Source organism: Pan paniscus, chromosome 3 (genome assembly GCF_029289425.2).
Source record: "Pan paniscus chromosome 3, NHGRI_mPanPan1-v2.0_pri, whole genome shotgun sequence".
In the NCBI taxonomy this organism is placed as follows: Eukaryota; Metazoa; Chordata; class Mammalia; order Primates; family Hominidae; genus Pan; species Pan paniscus.
This window is the reverse complement of record NC_073252.2, coordinates 116,154,890-116,177,108: the sequence shown is the minus strand read 5'-3', so window position 1 is coordinate 116,177,108 and position 22,219 is coordinate 116,154,890. Positions and strand designations below refer to the sequence as shown.

Here is a 22,219-nt window from a genome sequence, read left to right as displayed (position 1 = left end):
TTACATGACAAATATTTTGGTAACATTAGAACATTTCAGGCCAGAGAGTTATTCTGTTTAACGGTTTTTTTACCTTTGCTGTGATCTTTCCAGTTTAACTCTGAGGGGCACCTTATTGTAACCCTTTCTCACCCCAGTACTGGTAAGTTAGTATAGCACCTTGATATTATGTTGACATATGGGAAAAACTTAAAACCCTCATTAATTAAAGTCCTGTTTATATTTTCGTTTTCAGCTCAAATGTATGTGAATGTATTTAAGTGCCATGTTTCCAATACACATCTATCTTTTTGTAGTAAACGATAACCTCACTTGGCATTCTCAGAAAATGGCACTTCTAATTGAGGCCTGGGGTATTACTTAAACTTACAATGGCTATCTTTCAAATCCACTATAATTAAAATTCATGACTTTCCTGCAGCTAATGTATACTTTGATTCCATCAAGGTTTTCTCATTTCCATCCTGGCCTAATAAAAAATGTCATCTGCTAAATTACTGGCATGCCTTACTGCATCTGGATCTTCCTTAGTTTCAATACAAACTTTGTCCAAGCACTTAATTTCAGGATGGAGAATTCATGGGAAACATGCCACTACTCCTTACTCTGTTCTCCAAGACAGACATCACTAACTAATTATAGTAGTCCAGCCTCCGGCTAGATGTGGGCTGAATCCAGATGTGGGCTTCTTAACCTTTTGTTTCCAGGTGAGTAGAATTGCTTCCAATATTAGAGTTGGTGTGCCAGATAACGTTAGCTTTGGGTTCCTTGTCTGTCTTGTGGCATCTGACAAGATTTGTCATTTATTTTGAGTCTAGGGATTTTTTTTCTGAAAGTAATTGTCTACTGAAAGTTTTCTGAATCAGGAAAGAACAAGTTTTGTGCGGCTCCCCCAACCTGCCACCTTTATTCTTATGAATCTCCTCCTCAAGACATAAAATTGCCAAATATCATTCATAAAGGCCTGAAAAATAGCGAGGTTTGTTAAGGAATTTGCTCAGTTAGTCCAATTAGTGTCCAAGATTAACATAAACTTTCCATTTGTTCTTTCTCTACACAACTTTCTAATACTTGCCTCAAGCAGAAATATATGCAAATGGTTCATTGTGGAGCTGACACACAAGTATGAAGAAGTAAAAGAGTAGCCCGGCCACGCGCGGTGGCTCACGCCTGTAATCCCAGCACTTTCGGAGGCTGAGGCAGGCAGATCACAAGGTCAGGAGATTGAGACCATCCTGGCTAACACAGTGAAGCCCCGTCTCCACTAAAAATACAAAAAATTAGCCCGGTGTGGTGGCAGGCGCCTGTGGTCCCAGCTACTCGGGAGGCTGAGGCAGGAGAATGGCGTGAACCCGGGAGGCGGAGCTTGCAGTGAGCCGAGATCGCGCCACTGCACTCGAGCCTGAGTGACAGAGTGAGACTCCATCTCAAAAAAAAAAAAAAAGGCCTGCTCTGCTTCAGCCTATGACCTAGCAAGACGAATCTAACATGAAGTAGAAAATATAACTAGATTTGCTTACCTAATTCCTCTACTATTTTGCTTCTACGTTAACTTTAAATAGTAAAATAAAAATAATAATAGAGGTAACTGTTGTCTAAATGGAAAAAAAAATGGTTCCCCGTGGAAATAGGAGAGTTTTACAGGTGAAAAATTTTATTCTCCGTGAAAGCTTCTGATCACTTTGCAATGCAAAGGAGGATCCGCTGGAGCACTTCCCTGGTTCTGCCATGAGTTCCTCATGTTACTGCTACTTGTAGAATTGGTTTGTTCCCATTTCTAGATGTGGTTCCATTTAGTTTTTACTACTGTTTCAGAGCTAGAACTTCATATTGGCTTGGCTGATGACTGCCCAATCCCTAGCCTCTTTGCCAGGGTAATTTTTGCCAGCCCTATCATTTTTCACTATTTATTTGGAGAATAAAGTACTTACAGGGTTGAGGACGACAGTGAAGAAAAGTTCTCCTCCTTGGATACTCTTATCCAGCTCTTTAGGACCCCCTGGATATTCTTTGTAGAAAATGGTGTGAGTGAAAAGCCCACAGGTTTGTCTTGGGAGAACCTGAAGGAAAAATGAAAAAAGTAAGGAAAAGCTTTTTTTTTTCAATCAATTTGTTGAAACTTAGCTTTTTGCTCACGCAAGATGATGCACAAGCTAGTGAATTATTCAGGTCTAACTAGGGCCTGGACAATCTATCATACTCTAGGCAAGGGAAGGTGATGTTAATATGGAAGGAATAGTGAAGAATGTTGAAGAAATATTTTAAAACTAAAATAGGTGTTGTGTTATTTTAGCTACTTGTCTGTTTTAAATATCAAAGTGAGTACTTCTTTTATGAAGCCTAGTAGGTTCTAGCATCTTAAGAGATTAAAAAAAAAGAAGTAAAAATGAGACTTTAAAAAAAGTACTGGATTGTCTGTGCTATACTGTAATCTTAATAGGCAATAATTTTAAGAAAATATTTTCTGCCAAATTCTGCCATGCATTAGAAAATGAAGTCAGTTATCAACTCAATGTGCTTCTTAGGGAATGACATTTTAAATTAGAATGAATATTTGAGACACAAATCACAGTATCTGTTCTCGTCTGAAAGGACTACTGCAGGCTATAGTAATTACCTCAGATTCTAAATGTGAAGCCTGCCAGTTCCTACTGTAAGAAAGAGATTATTCACTTGGTTTGTTACTTTTAGAAAGTGTAACAACAAAATGATAAAAGGTCATTTAGTAAGAGGTCTTCTCTTCATCCTTTGTATATATATTATCTGCATCAATTATATACACTCATGATAAGGTTTTTCAAATTTTTATAGCCTTTTGCAATTATAAAAGAAGGTGTGAATTAAAGTTGTGCAAGATAATAAAGCCTTAAGCAGAATATTTTACAATGACTTCATGGTGACCTGTGTTTGTCACTATACATTTGAAGTAGCAGAACATTAATGAGTATACTTCAGAGAGCTACAAATGTTACAAAATCATATAGGGGCAGGTCTTCTGCTTATTGTCCTAAGTAAATCAATCTTCATGTTCTATGTCTTGAGTCTTAAAGCACATTTGGTTCAGTAAATGCTTTCAAAATATTACCTGTCCAGGACTTCCCATGTTTTGCAACCCTGTAGAAATATACTAGTGTTTTTATTTTATTTTATTTTATTTTTATTTTTTATTTTAGTTTGAATGTGTATTAAAATAAATTTTCATCTAGCCCTTGGATAGTATTATATAATACTGGTTATATAATACAACCTATTGTATAATCTAGTCCTTGGACAGACAGCTCAATCAGTATATCTGCATAAATAAAAACTCTATATATCCTATTTATTTTGGTAAGTTGGTAGAAGTTATATCCTTAGAAGCTATTTTATCTTAATAAAATAGTTCAAAAACTTCTGTTTAGGTATAAAATATTAGCTCTGATGATGTCTATGTTTAAAAGCATTATGCATCCTCATGATCCTATCTATACACAAAAATAATAACAAAAAACAACTAAATGCAAATGCATTCTAATGGCATTAAATATATTTCCTAACAACTATTATAAATGTAATATTTGGAAATTAAAAATGAAATTTTGAATTTGGAAAGCATTTGGAATAAATACTTTATATAGTATTTATTCATTTATTTAACAAATATTTATTCTAAACTCTATGCTAGCCCACAGAATAGATTTAGTTAAGTGCTAGTGGAACTAGCTATGGACTGTATGTTAATATGTTGCATGGAGTTAGTTTTATGCTAGAATACTAGATCCATATCCTAGTTCCATGCCAGCCCATGTGAGGGAACAGAAAGATATATGTTTTCTACTCTTGAAGGATTTAAGCTATATCGGGGTAATGGGAAAGACCCAAAAGCTAAATAATAAAATGCTCACGTGTTAAATGGCATTTAACATTTTAAAAGTGTATGACTATGACTGAATCACTTCTAGGGTTCAGTTTGAATATTTTGCTTGGAAAATTATAGGATATATACAGAGCCATCTTTGGGACTTGACTGCCTAGCTGATTCTGCGCAAAACGAAGAGAGAAGCAAAAAGATATTTGAATTTTGTCTATTTCTCAAATTATTTGAATTTCAATGCAGTGAAGAGGAAGTGGCAAGCTTTACCCTGCAACTGCAGGAGCACTACTCCTGCTGAGGGTATGAACCCCATAGAGAGCCCTAGGGGAGTCAGTAGACCACTACAGGAGGCTAAGGAGATGATCAGGGGTGTGATAAGGGTCATATTCCACTGCCTTGCTCCATAAATGCAGTGGCACCGAATGATGAGCATGTTCCTTGAAACAGCTTTCTTATGCTACGGAAAGGATGAGAAACATTTTTAGGCATTCTGCTGTGGACTGCCCCCTAGAATTGGTTCTGGGAATGTAACAGTATCAAAGTCAAGCTTTGAGATGCCGATGAACCCCTGGGAACCCTATTGCTGCTGAAAATAGCTGGGAGTTTATTATGAAAGCCATGATCAACAAGAATCTTGGCCAATGTGGACTGAAGCCAATATCCTGTACCTAAGGCTCATTCAGGAGCAACTGCCAACAAATACTTCTGGGGAGATACCAATAAAGACCACTTAGAGGGTTTACAGCAGGATTAATGAGTCTCTACCAATGGGCATTTCCATTAAAAACAGTAAGTAGATAGGATGTGTAGTCTAATTTTTTAGAGGTCTCTGGCTGATATGGTTAGGGTTTGTGTCCTCACTCAAATCTCATCTTAAATTGTAATCCCCATAATACTCATATGTCAAGGGAGAGACCAGGTGGAGGTAACTGAATCATGGGGACAGTTTCCCACATGCTGTTCTTGTGATAGCGAGTGAGTTCTCACAAGACCTGATGATTTTATAAGGGGCTCTTCCCTGTTTGCTCTGCACTTCTCCTTCCTGTTGCTTTGTGAAGAAGGTGCTTTGCTTCCCCTTTGCCTTCCGCCATGATTGTAAGTTTCTTGAGGTCTCCCCAGCCATGCTGAACTGTGAGTCCATTAAACCTCTTTCCTTTATAAATTACCCAGTCTTGGGTATTTACTCATAGCAATGTGAGAATGGACTAATATACTGGTTCTTTCCAGAGAGTCATATTCAACAACCAGAGATTAGAGTAGAGAGTGCTGGTTTCCATCAGGTCTTGGCTGAAGGAAAATGACTCAGTTGAAAATGCGATAAAACTAGGGGTTCGGAGACTTTGGTTAGGGCTCAAACAGCTTAAAGTGTAATTGGTGTTTATGTTCCTGATGAAAATACAAAATGATGTGTTGTAGGAATTCAGAGGAGAATAAGATCCCTGTAGGTATGAGTTAGGTATTGAGTTGCTATATACTAAGATGCTTTGTTTTCAATTATTTAAGATATGGGACTTGATATTGAAGAATAAAGGGAATAAAAATAGGTAGATAGTGGCCAGAAAGTCTCTCAAGGTGGAAAGAATGACACAGGCATGGTAACAGCAATACTATTATGGGGTTTGGTTGGAGTGAGTGTGCTTCAGCCATAGGGAAATAGGAAATAGAAAGGTAGACAGTCCAGATGGTTTTCAGGTACCTGAAGGGCACATTAGGGGATATGGAAGCAACTGGAACTAATCAAGGTTAGGAAGGCCAGGATAAAGGCAGCATTTTAGAAAGATTAAAAGGTTGGCACTGTCTATGGGATAGACTGCAGTGAGGTGGTGGATGGAACCTGTAAATAGATAAAGTAGGAAGCAGCACCAGGTTCACACATGAAAGTCAAGGAAGTAAATTAAGATGGTGGCAGTGGGAAAGGAAATAAAAAAGATATAAAGGAATTATTGATGAAATATAGACACTGATTGGAAGTGGTGGTGGGGGGATAGAATGATGTTTGAATTACAGAACTGAATTAAGGATAATGGCACAATCAATAGCTGGTTCGAAGGGAAGATAATGAGACCTTTTGAGTTGGATTTGGGAATGGATCATCAGAAAAAAGTTGCTCTCATACAGCAAAATAAGAGTGTGATCTAAAGTTCACTCCTCAGTTCCCTATTTCTAGATGCATTCTCTCCCTAGGAGGGCATATTGGCTCCTGTGGTCTCTACTTGCTTCTCTATTTGGATGGCTCCTAGTCTTATTTTCTCTCGCTTATTGTGTAATCAACTGTCTGCTGAACATTTCCCACTTGGAAACTCTCATCCAAGAGCCCACAAGCCAAATATAGGTTTCCACAGATTGCTGCAAAAGCAGACCCACAGGGACAGTTCCATCAAAACAGGAAATCTGTTAGAGCCTTGATTACCTGCATGATTCATGCATTTATAATACAGATAAAATGTGTTTTCAGGAGAAATGAAAAAATATATCCCAGGTCTTCTAAACTCCCTCTGGTCAGAATTCTGGCAGCTTGAGCCACAGTAGGTTCATTTTCAGTACAGAGGAAGGGCAGATTGGGATAAAATGTGGCCATTATGTCCCCGTCTAGCATTTACAACAGTTTTTTTTGAGGGAAAAGTCAAGATGGGAGATGATCTAAGCTATATGTCTATCCACTCTGTAATTTTTGCAGACATTGAAAAACTCTCTGAAAAGAAGTCAGTTATAACCTAATTCTAAAGGGTAGACATCTCTTCAGACATCTCAGTTCAACAGAGTGTTACGGTGGCTCATCACATAGTGTTCTTCTGTGGTGTTTCTTCCCAGTGTGTGATTCTAAATTAGGAGGCCCATTCCTAGCTTTACCAGGACTTTCTTAGGATTTTCTGATTTGGGAATAAATTAGGATTTAATTGCTTACTTTGAGAGGTAGTAGCATATTTTGACAATATACATTTGCTGAAATTGTAAAAAACAAAACAGAGAAGCCCAGGATAGAATTAGATGGTGTATGCAAATGATTTAATTAGCATCACCTGTCATTTTTACTCTATATTATTATATGTGAATGATTATGCAGGGCTTCACATGTGGCTTCTGGCTGCAAATGGTTGAGTTCTTTTTTAGCCTGGCATGGTAAATAGAAGAACACAGTTTGACTGGCTTGTCAAAGAGCAGCATGGTTAATATAGACAGAGTTGGTGTTAGTTTTTCATACTGAATAACATTTTGAAGAAGTGATGTCTACTAAAAATTATCTGCAAGTTAAATGTAATTTTTTTTTAGTATTTTAACATCATTGCCTGCTTACCAGTGGTAATGTCAGTAACAAAACCTTTTTCAGTTATATTTGAAGAATTGAAAAGAAGTGATTTTAATTAAAACATTTTCTGCTTAGATATGACAAATATGCTTCCTGCAGCATGGAGCTTTTCCTACATTTATGCTTCTAACATTTGTGTTTTTCTTTCTTCAAGTGAGGAATGAAATCTTGCAGAATTAGTTGTACCCTATGCATACTGGAGGAAGCTCACCATGATGTTTTTGTGGATAAAACCCCTCCGGTATCTAGCTGGCTTCAGATGTGGATATTCTTCAGTGCTGGTGATTTTAATATTCCAGACCTTCTTCCAGGCCTCGTAAAGCTGAACATGTACAGGGTAGACACCCGAATGGTGAGGGGCCACAGCGTAGCCCATGTCCGTTGGAATGCCGTGCTCCTAAGACCAAGCAAATGTTAATTGGAGCGTGTAAAGATTTATCTTGATCCTATTTTTACAGTAAGATTTTCAAATGTACTGTAAATATATATATTTAAATGCATCATTACTTAATTGTGTGGTAAAATTAAAGTGATATAAGTGTTAACACCTCTAGACGTCATGAAGCCTGTTAGCCATTTCACCAGTCTTTATGTTGATGCATCTGTGTTTGAGGGGTGGTGAGACAGATCTAGTGATTTTAATGAATAATTTGAAAGAGCCTCTATTTTGCACATCCTTGTCATAGCCACCTGTTTTCCTATTGCCCATACGTCAACAAGTTAAATGTTAGACACTTATTACAAACAAAACTAAGCACTTCCCGCAAAATAAAACCAATGTTTATTAGAGGAACAGAACACCTTCCAAGTTCATTAGGCTGCTGTTAAGATTTTATTTTGTCTGCTCTACAGTTTCTACCAAGTTTTCCACATTTCTGTTGTCCTTTCAGCATGTGGGCCAGCAGTAACAACGTTCCCTGCCTTAGGAGAAGCACACACTTTTGATTGGATAATGTGGTAAAATTCAACAGAGTAATTTTTTTTGAAGTAGAAGCCCTTATAGTGAAAGTTGAAGGTACTGAAACAGCCAAATATTCTGGGAACTTAGTTGATTTGAAGTCAAGCTCTTGTACATAAAATGACTCCAGTTAAAAAAAAAAAGGCATAGAGGAAAATTACACAGTAATACAAAATGAAATGTGTCTTTTAGAAATAGAACACTCATGGCTTCAGTAGTTGACAGGTATTTTTTTCTCCAAAATTATTTTTTATTTTTCTGTTTATATTTTTCAATTGCTTGGAAAAAATCTTCAAAAATTCCACTCAAATAGGTTCTTTTAAATTAATGACTGTCTTCATGCCAAATAACAGTTTCACATACACAGAATCATAGTATCAGGCTGCTAAATGGTTTAAATTGCAGAAATATGCAGCCAACTGATATGGAAAAAGTTAGAGGTATGGTTAGCTTTGTTTTTAAACCTAAATAAGAACAGGAGGGGAAGAAAGTATATGAAGTGCCTGAATGCAGAAAGAAAACAGCTTGCCAATGGTTTGCCATTACCTAAATACTTGTTCAAATTCCTTGATACGGCATAAAAGGCCCTCAAAATTTGGTCCCAACCTACCTATATAGCCTCATCTTCTATCAGCACTCATCGCCCCAATTTCTGATGATTTCCTTCATGTCATTGCTGTATACTGTACACACTGTCTTCCTCAATTGGAATGCCCTTTTCTTATCTCGTAAACTCTGTTTATTGTTCAAAACTCAGTTCCGTCAGCTGTAGTTGAGGATGCCAAAAACGGGAGCCACTATCTTGCTACTGTGAGAAAGAGGATGGGTGGTATTGGAGGTTGAGTGGGCCATTCCTGTGTTTCTGAAGGGTGAGAGGTAAAGTTTCATATTCTTCATTTTATTTGCATCATTTGCAGAAATTACCATAACTACGTAACCATCATATTTAGAACTCCACTAAAAATTGAATTGAAATATCTCATTGCTTTTTTCTTACTGGTTTTTAAAAACTCAAACTAAAGTAATTTTTTCCCACTAGACATCCCTTATCAACACATAATTTGTGTTCAACTAAAGTGATTGAGGGCTAGGGGTATGGTGATAAAGACCAGATGAAGAAAAATGAATTCATATCACAAACATTAAAAATGAATTATAGGTTAACAACTTTAAAAAATGTGGTGAAGTAACTTTATTATTTCTGGTGGTTGTTAAATAGTATTCTTTTATTTTAAATTTCAACTTTTAGATACAGGGGTGCATGTGCAGGTTTGTTACATGGAAATGTTATGTGATGCTGAGGAGGTTAACAACTTTTTGAAGAGTATGGGAAGAAATACACAATGACAAGAGCTATGTTATAAAATTCAAGTATCTGCAAATTTGTAAGAAATTATGCTGTTCAAAAGCTCAAGGTAGTTTTCAATAACGGCGAGTAGTCAGCTGTGTCTTCAGAACCCACATGTCATGAAAGGATGGCCCAGCATAGCAGAGACATTTCCCTTATTTTGGATTTAAAAATATTTGGCAACCAATGTATATACAGTTTTTACTTTTTTTTCCTAGCTTTAACACTAAAAACTACTGCAATTTTTAATTAATTAGTTAATTTATTGAGACGGGATCTCACTGTTTCCCAGGCTGGTGTACAGTGGTGGTGATCATAGCTTACTGCATCCTCGACTTCCTGGGCTCAAGCAATCCTCCTGCAGTAGTTAGGACTACAAATGCACACCAGCACACCTGACTAAATGGGTTTTTTAGTTTCATCTTTTATTTGTGTGCTGGTGCAGTGTGGCATAGTAGCAGAAAACATCGCTTCTGGAATCAGACATATCTGGCTGTTCATGCTCTCATTCACCAACTGCATGGCTTTTGGCAAATGACCTATGAGCTCTAAGCCTTGTTTCCTGTTCTCTAAAATGCTAGTCATAAGGGCATTACCTCAAAGGGGTTCAGAGGTAATTTTGGAAGATAGTATAGTTCGGGAAACATGATATGCATTTAATGGATTTTTAAAATTATTGTTGTCATTACTACCCTGCCTCTATTGTTTTTAGATGCTATGATCCTACCACTCAAGTATAATGTGGAAATTATGAAACTACTGGGCCACCTATTTTCCACTAAAAGAGACAGACTGTATTTTCTACTTTCACTGTAGATTTTGGGATTCTTTCTCATGAGACTCCTGTGGTGAACTCTGACTTCTACCCCACTACCCCTTCCTAAGCCTGCTTCTCTTCTGATTCCTCCAAATATGCTCAGCCACTGCCGAGTAGTTCCAGCTTGTGAGTCATTCAGTTAGTAGGGGGCTGCTTTTAAATTCATTTTAGAAGAAGGCAACATAAATTTGCTCCCAAATTTGCATTCATCACCAGAGAGAACACCTGAAATGTTATTGTATAGAAAAGTTTGGGTTAAGATTGCAGGTAGTGTGATCCGGAAGGCAGACTATCAGGTTTTAAAAGCTTTAGCCATCAAGCTAAATTTTTGGCTGATTACTCTCCTCTGGATTGTTCGATTTGAGATTAAGCACATATTATTTTTTAATCTGTGGCAAAAAGTCTACCTTAAAAGTTAATTCTAATTAGTCTTTTCATTGATCCTTGATTGAAAGTAGCATCTTAGATCTAGGAACTCTGAAATCTATGTTAAGATTTTTCTAGTGGAGGACATGGTTCAAAAACACTGAGGAATCTGGCTATGTAACTATAAAATGTAAATGAAGTATTTGGATCACAAGTGGAATTAATAGTCTTAATAGTTGAACTCATGATAAACATTCCACATCTCAGCCCTACCAGATATTCTCTTTCTGCAGGGTTTCTCCATGTCATTAAATGACACCATCAACCAACAAGTTGCTGTGTTGAAAGATAGATAGTTTTGACACCTCCTCATTCCTCTTTTCTAAATTTAGTCCACTGTCATGTCCTATCAGTACTATCTCTGGTATGTATCTTAAATTTAGCTACTTTTCTTCAATTCTGTCATTATCATCACCCTAGTCGAATCTACCATCTTATCCCATTGCCTTTTGGCATAGAATCCCATTCCCTCTCTTGCTTCCTTCCAATACATTCCCTGCAAAGTAATATTTAAAAGATACAAATATGATTATGTGACTGTCTACTCAAAATCTTTCCCTGATTTCCCTTTCCACTTAAATTACAAAATTCTTAGCATGATCGCAAGCGCTGCATATGATCCTTGCTTCTTTGTCTAGCCTTATCTTGCGCCACCCTCCATCCTTCACTGAATTTTAGTAACATGAAACTTTCCCTGAAACTCACCAAGCACTTTTCTACCTCAGCATCTTCCTATATGTGGTTTCTTCCCCTGAAATGTTTCTACTCCAAATCTTCACCTGGATAAATCTGAAGGTGATTTATTCTGTCATATCTTCGGAGAAGACTTTACTGACAAGTGCCAATCTAAATGAAGTCGACATTAAAACTTCTCTTAGTAGCTTTCCTTGGTTTTTCATAGTACACAGCACAGTTTGTAAGCATGTATTTTTTTGCATAGAAAAGACATTTATGTAATATCTCTCTTTTTCATTAAACAATAAGCTTCATGAAATTTAGGTTCCATTTTATCCACTGCGATATACTCAGTGTCTTGCCAATGGCAAGTACTCAACAAATACTAGTGAAAAAGTATGATCTGATTCTGACTACCTCCTTCTCATTCCAATTTTCACTTTCTCAATCATCTTCATTACACTGCCTGTTCGTCTGAAGAATAAACATATGGTAACTATCAGGGAAATTTTAATATCTATGTAAATAATACTTGAAAGCATTTTTTAGACTGCAGTTAAAAATTACGAGGGCAGAGCAAAATGGCAGAATAGAACCCTATACCATTTGTACCCCCTGCAGGAAGGCCAAATTTTAACAACTATCTGCATACAGAAAAGCACCATCAGAAAAACAAAAAATCAGGTAGGCAATCGCAGTACCTCGTTTTATCTTCATAAAAGTTAATGAAAATGGCATTGAGGAGGGTTGGAGAGACAGTCTTGAATCGCCAATGCCACCTTTCCCCTATCTCCCGGCAGTGGCCATGAAGTGCGGAGGGTCTATGTATGTGGGGGAGGGAGAGCACAGTGACTGGGGGACTTTACATTGAACTCAGTACTACCCTGTCATAGCAGAGAGCAAATCCATGCTCTGCTCAGGCTTTGCTCACACATGGAGGGATCATTTGGACCAGACTTAGCCAAGGGGAAGTTATGCATGTCATCAGTTAGAGCTTGAGTTTCTTGTCAAGTCTTGCCACCATGGGCCAACATGCTCTAAGGTCCTTGGTAAACTTGAAAGACAGTCTAGCACACAAGGACTTCAATTCCTAGGCAACTCCTAGTGCTGGATTGGGATTAGAGCCAGTAGACTAGGGTGGCATGTGACCTAGGGAGACACTAGCCAGAGCAGCTAAAGGATTGCTTGCGCCACTCCTCCCCCAATCCCAGGAAGTGCAACTCACAGCAATGAAAGTGCGTCCTTCCTTCTGTTTAAGGCGAGGAGAGCAAAGAGTAAAGAGGACGTTGTCTTGCATCTTGGATACCGGCTCAGCCACAGTAGGAGAGGGCACCAGGCAGTCATGAGACCCCCATTCCAGGCCCTAGCTCCTGGAGAGAATATTTCTTGCCATACTCTAGGACAAAAGGGAACCCATTGTCTTGAAGAGAAAGATCCAGTCTTGGAAGGATTTATCACCTGCTGATTAAAGAGCCCTCGGGCCCTGAATAACCATCAGTGATAGCCAGGGAGTATGCTGTGAGCCTTGGGCACTTGGGACGCACTTACTACATGTGTGACCCAGCACATTCCCAGCAGTGGTGACTATGGTGAAAGACTCCTGCTTGAGAAAAGCATAGGGAAAAGTAAAGGGGACTTTGTTTTGCACCTTATGTACCAGCTTGGCCACAGTGGGGTAGAGCAACAAGCAGGCTCTCGGGGTCTCTGAGTCCAGGCCTAGGCTCTTGAACAGCATTTCCGGACCTTCTGTGGGTCAGAGGGGAACCCACTGTGCAGAGGGTGAATCCCAGGCCAGGCAGCATTCACCACAAGCTGACAGAAGAACCCTTGGGCTTAAGTGAAAATTGCCGGTGGCCTGACAGAACCCTGCCAAGGGCTGCTGGTGGTGGTGCTCAGAGGGAGAGGCTCTTCTCCCTGTGGAAAGGGGAAGGAAGAGCAGGAAGTACTTTATAGTGTGGTTTTAGTACTAGCTTAGCCATAGTAGAACAGAATGTCAGGCAAATTTCTAATGTTTTTCACTCTAATCCTTGGCTCCCAGACAGCATCTCTGGACCTGCCTGGGGCCTGGAGGAACTTGCCGCTCTGAAGGGAAGGACACAAACTTGGCTGGCTTTGCCACCTGCTGATTGTAGTGGCCTAGGGCCTTGAGTGAACATAGGTGGTAGCCAGGTAGTAGTTATAGTGGGCCTTGGACAAGACTCAGTGCTGTGCTGACTGAGTCTTTAGGCCTGACCCAGTGCAGTCCCAGTTATAGTGGCCATAGGGGTGTTTGCATCATCATAATCCCAGTTCCAGGCAGCTCAGCACAGAGAAAGAGACTCTGTTTGGGAGAAACTAAGGGAAATGAACAAGAATCTCTGCCTATTAATCCAGAGCCTTCTTCTAGATCTTCTCCAAGATCACCAAGATGGTACCTCTACGAGTCTGCAAGGAACACAGTGATATTGGGCTTGGGAACCAAGCAGCTTCAAATATCTGAAAAGCCTTCGCAAGGACAAGCACAAACAAGCCCAGACTGCAAAGTCTATAGTAAATACCTAACTATTCTATGCCCAGACACAGATGAACATCTACAAGCATCAAGATGATCCAGGAAAATGACCTCACCAAATGAACTAAATAAGGCATCAGAGACCAATACTGGAGAAATAAGGATGTGTGACCTTTCAGACAGAGAATTCAAAATGGCCATTTTGAGGAAACTCAAAGAAATTCAAGATTAACGGAGATAAGGAATTCAGAATTCTATCAGATTAATTTTACAAAGAGATTGAAATAATGAGAAAGAATCAAGCAGAAATTCGAGAGTTGAAAAATGCAATTGACATACTGAAGTATGCATCAGAGTCACTTAATAGCAGAATTGATCAAGCAGAAGAAAGAATCAGTGAACTTGAAGACAGCCTATTTGAAAATACACAGTCATAAGAGACAAAAGAAAACCAAACCAAACCAAACCAAACCAAAACAACATAGCATACCTATAAGATCTAGAAAATAGCCTCCAAAGGGCAAATCTCAGAGATATTGGTTTTAAAGAAGAAGTAGAGAAACAGATAAGGGTAAAAAGTTTATTCAAAGGAATAACAGAAAACCTCCCAAACCTGGAGAAAGAGATCAACATTCGAGTACAAGAAGGTTATGGAGCACCAAGCAGATTAACTCAAAGAAGACTAACTCAAGGCATCTAATAATCAAACTCCCAAGAGTCAAAGACAAAGACAGAATCCTAAATGCAGCAAGAGAAAAGTAACAAATAACATTCAATGGACCTCCAATACATCTGAAAGCAGACTTTTCAGTGGAAGCCTGACAGGCCAGGAGAGGGTGGCAAGGCATGTTTAAAGTGCTGAAGGAAAAGAACTTTTATGCTAGAATAGTATATCTGGTGGAAATATTCTTCAAGCATGAAGGAGAAATAAAGACTTTCCCAGACAAACAAAAGCTGAGGAATTTCATCAACACCAGACCTGTCTTATAAGAAATGCTAAAGGGAGTTTTTCAATCTGAAAGAAAATGATATTAATGAGCAAGAAGAAATTGTCTGAAGGTAAAAATACTGGTACACTGGTAATAGTAGGCACACAGAGAAACACAGACTATGATAACATTGTAATGGTGGTGTGTAAACTTCTCTTATCTTAAGTAGAAAGACTAAATGATGAACCAATCAAAAGTAATAACTACAAAAACTTTTCAAGATATAAACAGTACAACAAGACATAAGGAACAACAAAAAATTAAAAAGTGAGTTGATGAAATTAAAGTGTAGAGCTTTCTGTGTTTATGCAATCAGTGTTAAGTTGTCTTCAGTTTAAAATAATGAGTTACAAGACAGTATTTACTAGTCTCATGATAGCCTCAAATCAAAAAACACAACAGAAAGAAGCAAGAAGTTAAAGCACAAGAGAAAATTATCTTCACTGAAAGGAAGACAGGAAGGAAGAAAAGAAAAGAGAGAAGACCCCAAAACAACCAGAAAACAAATAACGAAGTGGCAGGAGTAAGTTTCTACACGTAAATAATCACATTAAATATAAGTGAACTAAACTCTCTGATCAAAAGACACAGAGTGGCCAAATGGATGAAAATACAGGACTCTATGATCTGTTGCCCACAAGAAACACACTTCACTTATAAAGATACACATAGACTGAAAATAAAAGGATGTGAAAAGATATTCCATGCCAATTGAAACAAAAAATGAACAGGAGTAGTTATCCTTATATCAAACAAAATAGATTTGAAAACAAACACTGTGAGAAGAGACAAAGAAGGTCACTATATAATGATAAAGGAGTCAACCCAGTAATAGTATATAACAATTTAAAATATATATGCACCCAACTCTGGAGCACACAGCTATATAAAAAAATATTATTAGAGCTAAAGAGAGAGATAGACCCCAGTACAATAATAGCTGGAGATTTCAACACTCCACTTTCAACATTGGACAGATGTCCCAGACAGGAACTCAAGAAAAAATATTGGACTTAATCAGTACTATACAACAAATGAATCTAATATATATTTATGGAACATTTCAACCAAAGGCTACAGAATACACATTCTTTTTCTCAGCACATGGATCATTTTCAAGGATAGACCATATGTTAGGTCATAAAACAAGTATTAAAACATTTACACAAATCTAAACAATATCAAACGTCTTCTCTGACAACAATGGAATAAAACTAGAAATCAACAAGAGGAATTTTGGAAACTATACAAACTCAGTGGAAATTAAACAATATGCTCTTGAATGATCAGTGAGTCAATGAAAAAATTAAGATGGAAATTGAAAAACTTTCTGGAAAAGAAATGATAATGGAAACATAACATACCAAAACCTATGGGATACAGCAAAAACAGCACTAAGAGGAAAGTTTATAGCTGTAAGTGCCTACATCAAAAAAGAAAAAACCTTCAAATAAATAATCTAACAATGCATCTTAAAGAACTAGAAAAGCAAGTGCAAACTGAACCCAAAAATAATAGGAGAAAAGAAATAATAAAGATCAAAGCAGAAGTAAACGAAATTGAAATGAAGAAAACAATACAAAAAAGTCAATGAAACAAAAAGGATTTTTCTAAGATAAACAAAATCAGCAAACCATTAGCCAGATTAACAAAGAAAAAAAAGGATGAGGACCCAAATAAATAAAATCAGATATGAAAAAGGAAACACTACAACTGATACTGCCGAAATTCAAAGGATCAGTAGTGGCTACTATCAGCAACTATATGCCAACAAATTGGAAAATTTACAGGAAATGAATAAATTCCTTGGCACATACAACCTACCAAAATTGAACCATGAAGAAATCCAAAACTTGAAAAGACCAATAATAAGTAATAAGATTGAAGACATAATAAAACGTCTCCCAGTAAAGAAACACCTAGGACTTGATGGCTACACTGCTGATTTCTACCAAACATTTAAAGAAGAACTAACAGCAATCCTACTGAAACTATTCCAAAATATAGAGGAGGAGGGAATACTTCTAAGCTCATTCTATGAGGCCAGTATTATCCTGATACTGAAACCAGATAAAGACACATCAAAAAAAGAAAACTACAGGCCAACATCTGTGATGAATCCTGATGCAAAAATTCTCAATAAAATTCTAACAATCCAAATCCAACAATACATTAAAAAGATCGTTTATCATGACCAAGTGAGACTTGTCCTTGGGATGTGAGGATGGTTCAATATACACAAATCAATCAATATGATACATCATATCAACAGAATGAAGGACAAAAATCATACAATCATTTCAATTCATGCTGAAAAAGCATTTGATAAAATTGAACATCCCTTCATGATAAAAAACCCTCAACAAACTTGGTATAGAAGGTACATACCTCACCATAATAAAATCCATCTATGACAGACCCAAAGCTGGTGTCATACTGAATTGGGGAAAACTGAAAGGCTTTCCTCTAAGATCTGGAAGACAACAAGGATGCCCACTGTCACCACTGTTATTCAACATAGCACTGGAAGTCGTAGCTAGAGCAATCAGAAAAGAGAAAGAAATGAAGGGCATTCAAGCTGGAAAAGAAACAGTTAAATTATCCTTGTTTCCAAATGATATAATCTTATATTTGGAAAAACCTAAAGACTCCACCAAAAAACTATTAGAACTGATAAACAAGTTCAGTAAAATTCAAGATACAAGATCAACATACAAAAGCCAATAGCATTTCTATATGCCAATGGTGAACAATGTAAAAAACAAGTCAAAATGTAATCTCATTTACAGTAGCCACAAATAAAATTAACTACCTAGGAATTAACCAAAAAGTGAAAGATCTCTACAAGGAAAACTATAAAACACTGATGAAAGACATTAAAGAGTACACCAAAAAAATAAAAAGATATTCTATGTTCATGGATGAGAAGAATCAATATTGTTAAAATGTCCATACTAAACAAAGCAATCTACAGATTCAATGAAATCTTTATCAAAATGCCAATGATATTTTTCACAAAATATACAATATAATCCAAAAATTTATATGGAACCACAGAAGATCCAGAATAGCCAAAGCTATCCTGAACAAAAAGAACAAAATTGGAAGAATCACATTACCTGATTTCACGTTATACTACGGAGTTATGGTAACCAAAACAGCATGCTACTGGCATATAGGCAGATACATAGACCAATGGAATAGAACAAAGAACCCAGCAACAAATTAATACACCTACAGTGAACTCATTTTTGACAAAAGTGCCAAGAACATACATTGGAGAAAGGACAATCTCTTCAACAAATGGTGCTTGAAAAACTAGATTTCCATATGCAGAAAAATTAAGCTGAACCCCTGTCTATCACCATATACAAAAATCAAATCAATATATTAAAGACTTAAACATAAGACCTCAAACTATGAAACTACTATAAGAAAACATGGGGGAAGCTCTCCAAGACATTGGTCTTGGCAAAAATTTCTTGGGTAATACCCCACAAGCACAGGCAACCAACAAAAAATGGACAGATGGGATCACATCGAGTTAAAATGCTTCTACACAGCAAACAAAACATTCAACAAAGTGAAGAGACAACCCACAGAATGGGAGAAAATATTTGCAAACTCCCCATCTGACAAGAGATTAATAACCAGAATATATAAGAAACTCAAACAACTCTATAGTAAAAAATCTCGTAATCTGAATAACTAATGGACAAAGGGCTTGAATAGACATTTCTCAAAAGAATACATACAAATGGCAAACAGGCATATGAAAAGGTGCTCAACATCACTGATCATCAGAGAAATGCAAATCAAAACTATAATGAGATGTCATCTCACCCCAGTTAAAATGGCTTTTCTCCAAAAAGACAGGCAACAACAAATGCTGGAGAGATGTGGAGAAAAGAAAACCGTTATACGCTGTTGGTGGGGATGTAAATTAGTACAACCACTATGAAGAACAGTTTGGAGGTTTCTCAAAAAACTAAAATTAGAACTACCATATGATCCAGCAATCCCACTGCTGAGTATATACCCAAAAGAAAGGAAATCAGTGTATCAAAGAGATATCTGCACTCTCATGTTCGTTGCAGCACTGTTTACAATAGCCAGGATTTGGAAGCAACCAGTGTTTATTAACAGATGAATAGATAAAGAGAGGTATATTATGAGGTATATATATATATATATACACACATACATACACACAGTATAATAGTACACAGTGGTGTACTATTCAGCCATAAAAAAGAATGGGATTCAGTTACCTGCAACAATATAGATGGAAGTGGAGGTCATTATGTTAAGTGAAATAACCAAGACACAGAAAGACAAACATCACATGTTCTCACTTATTTGTGGTATATAAAACTCGGAACAATTGAACACGTGGAGATAGGGAGTCGAAGGATGGCTACCAGAAACTCGGTAGGATAGTAGATGTTGCAGGGGAGGTGGGCATGATTAATGAGCACAAAATATAATTAGAAAGCATGAATAATATGTACTATTTGATAGCACAACAGGATGATTATAGTCAAAATTATATAATTATTTGAATTTGTGAAGCATTTTCAAGCTTCTAATGACGATTTGTTTTCCTAAGGTGACACTGATGGGCTACAACCACAATTCAGCTTATAAGAACCTGTGGAACCTCTGGCACCTGCGGAAGGAGTCCTGTAGTAGCCGCAATCACTGGAAGAAAGTAAGAAATGGTATGGCTGTTGGCAGAGTGGCCCAATATATGTAAAGTTGCTATTCAAAGGAAGCTGACTGTCTTCTTAGCCTACAACAAAATAAGGCAAGTCAGGATCATTAGATAAGGGAATTTAGATTTGGTACTACATGCAAAGATTATTAAATATTAGACTATGTTCCCGTGATAAATGATAATATTTCTGGTATGGTTTGAAATGAAAAATCTTTAAAGAATTAATTACCTTAAGCACAGGAATCTGATTTTTCATTTTCTAAAAAATTGTAAAATAAAGGGGTTGTACAAGTAGTCACTAAAGTCCAGGTTTATAATTCTGTGTTTCTTTGACATAATCTTTGTGGTTTTAGAAATGATTTTATATTCAGATGCTAAATACGAATGTACTATTTTTAATCCATGAACAAACTTAAACTCCCATATACAATTTTCTTTCTACATACTTAAGGATGGAATAATCTCCTAAAATATGATAGACACAGTTACATAAATTTGGTTAATATTTATAGATTTGACCACTAACTATTTCTCTAGTTTTCTTACATGGTGCTCCCTGATTTATAATATAAATTTTGGTTTGCTGGGTGGTATGTGAAAAAATTTCTGTGATGACAATGTTGTTTTTAGTAGATTTGTTTTAAGGGTTCAAGAATCATCCCCTGTTGGCAGCTGTTGTATTAATAAAGAATTTGTCTGGTCTTCCTTATCCCTGATTCCTGGGAGATAACTCCTAACTCTGTGGAATTTCCTGAGTGATAGAAATGTCTTTGTTATTTATGGTGAGACCCTGAAATTATATTTGAGTTTATGCTAACAAGATGACTCAGGATGAAGGTTAGTCATGCCAGGAAGTCCCACCATGTAATTAGAGAATGAGAGCTTTGAGCCGGGTGATATCAGCCTGATCTTAGGGTAGGCGAGAGGAGTTGGAAATTGAGTTCAGTCATGTGGCCAATAATACAATCAAACATGCCTATATAATGAAACCCTCATAAAAAAATCTGGAACTTGAGGTTTAGGTGAGTCTCTCTGGGTAGTGATATTCCTATGGATCCAGAAACCCGAGGAAGGAGATATTCTTTGTCTCACAAGATAGCAAAAAATATGGCTATAAAATAAAAGTAACAAAAGTCTTTGGATAAAAGTGTTAAAGGTGTTAATAATGAGATCTTGTAAAACTGAATGGCATTATAGCAACTTATAAAACAGAAGTGTCACCTTATCACTCTGGAGTTACTCATCTCCGGAAAAGAGATGAGTGTATGGTGTTTAATTTAGTATACAGTGAGAAAAGAGTCTTATTCTTTCAATATCTCAAAATAGCCAAACCCATGACAATGAAATTATCCTTGTACCAGGAATCCTAGGGATAGAGAGTAGGATACTATCATGAAGAGAATACAGATTTAGGAGAACACAGATTTGAGTCCCCGGCTCAATCTCAGTGCTTCTCTTCATTGGTCCCAGGACCCTGGCAGGTTATGCAAATTCACCGTGCCTCAATTCCCTTATTTGCCAAGTAAGGGTAATAAAACTAATGATCTCACAGAGTTGTCCAGCATGAAGGATATAAACAAAGTTATTGGTCAAATGCCATTTCATTTTCTTTTATTTAGTTAACAGTATTCTTTATTTGGGGGAAACAAAAACAAGCAAAACAAAAAAACCAAGGTAAACTAAGACTCCTCTCACCATTACTTCCATTCTCAAACAATTCAGAGTGCTTATTTCAGAGCAGACATTCCTCAAAGAAGATACATTGTCATTATCAATCATGTCTAAAAACAAAGTCTTACTAAACAATATACATTTCTTCTATTATACATATTAGATATTACATATAAAGTGGGAGGGAAGGAATACCTCTGGTGTACCATAAATTTGATAGAGCTGTAGAAATAACATAAGCAAAAACCCCTTCTTAACACCACATATTCCTCTTTAAGTATTATCCCAAGTTAGCAGCTAAATTATTTCAAGAAATGGAATGACATTTTGTAAGCCAAACGTAGTAAGAAATTCCAGTAACAAAAGTTAAGCTAAAAATGTAGTACCAATACTGAAAAAGGGCTATAAAAGGTAGCATACTTGGCTTTAATTTTCATTTTCACTTGTAACCTTTGAGAAAAGAAATATTTGGGGGAGAGTGAGAGATTTTCTCCCAGTCTTCCCTAACAATTATAACATTTATTTCAAGTACATTTTCATTTAACTGAGCATGTTGTTTTCCTCTCTTAGAGTTCCCTCCAGAATTTTTGAAGTGTTGTCATATCTTTGTTGAGTGTCTCATAAGTAAACATAGCACTAAAGGATGCGCTTTTGTGAGAATACTCAAAAGAATCATGTAAACACTTGTACTTTGCACAGCCCAGGTTGGTATTTTTGAATTGCTGGGGTGTATTCAAGTAAACACAAGAAAAGGTTTATAGAAATGTAAAAAAAATGAATTTATGAAGCCTTACCTTTTATGCTGTAGCAAAATAACTGAAAAGAAAATTATCTGGATTCATAATGGAGGAATTGAAAGTTTGGTTTAATTCAGCTTTCTCAGAGTTTGAAGTTTATGTGGACCTTTGGGGTCTTTGAGAGGTAAGAAAGCTATAAATAATCCAGGACAGCCTCAAATTCTCAGAGT

General features: G+C 36.8%; 1 protein-coding gene across 3 annotated transcripts in view; it reads right to left on the bottom strand.

Moving 5' to 3' along the window:
• Positions 1–22,219, bottom strand: part of NDST3 (N-deacetylase and N-sulfotransferase 3) — a 229,737-nt gene that overhangs the window by 118,155 nt on the left and 89,363 nt on the right. For all 3 annotated transcript variants that reach the window (XM_024928682.4, XM_057302151.2, XM_024928683.4), the window contains exons 5-6: positions 7,372–7,557; positions 1,932–2,060 (exon numbers count right to left, since the gene is read on the bottom strand). In XM_024928682.4, the coding sequence (XP_024784450.1) occupies positions 1,932–2,060; positions 7,372–7,557 (315 nt within the window). The remainder of the gene's footprint in view (positions 1–1,931; positions 2,061–7,371; positions 7,558–22,219) is intronic.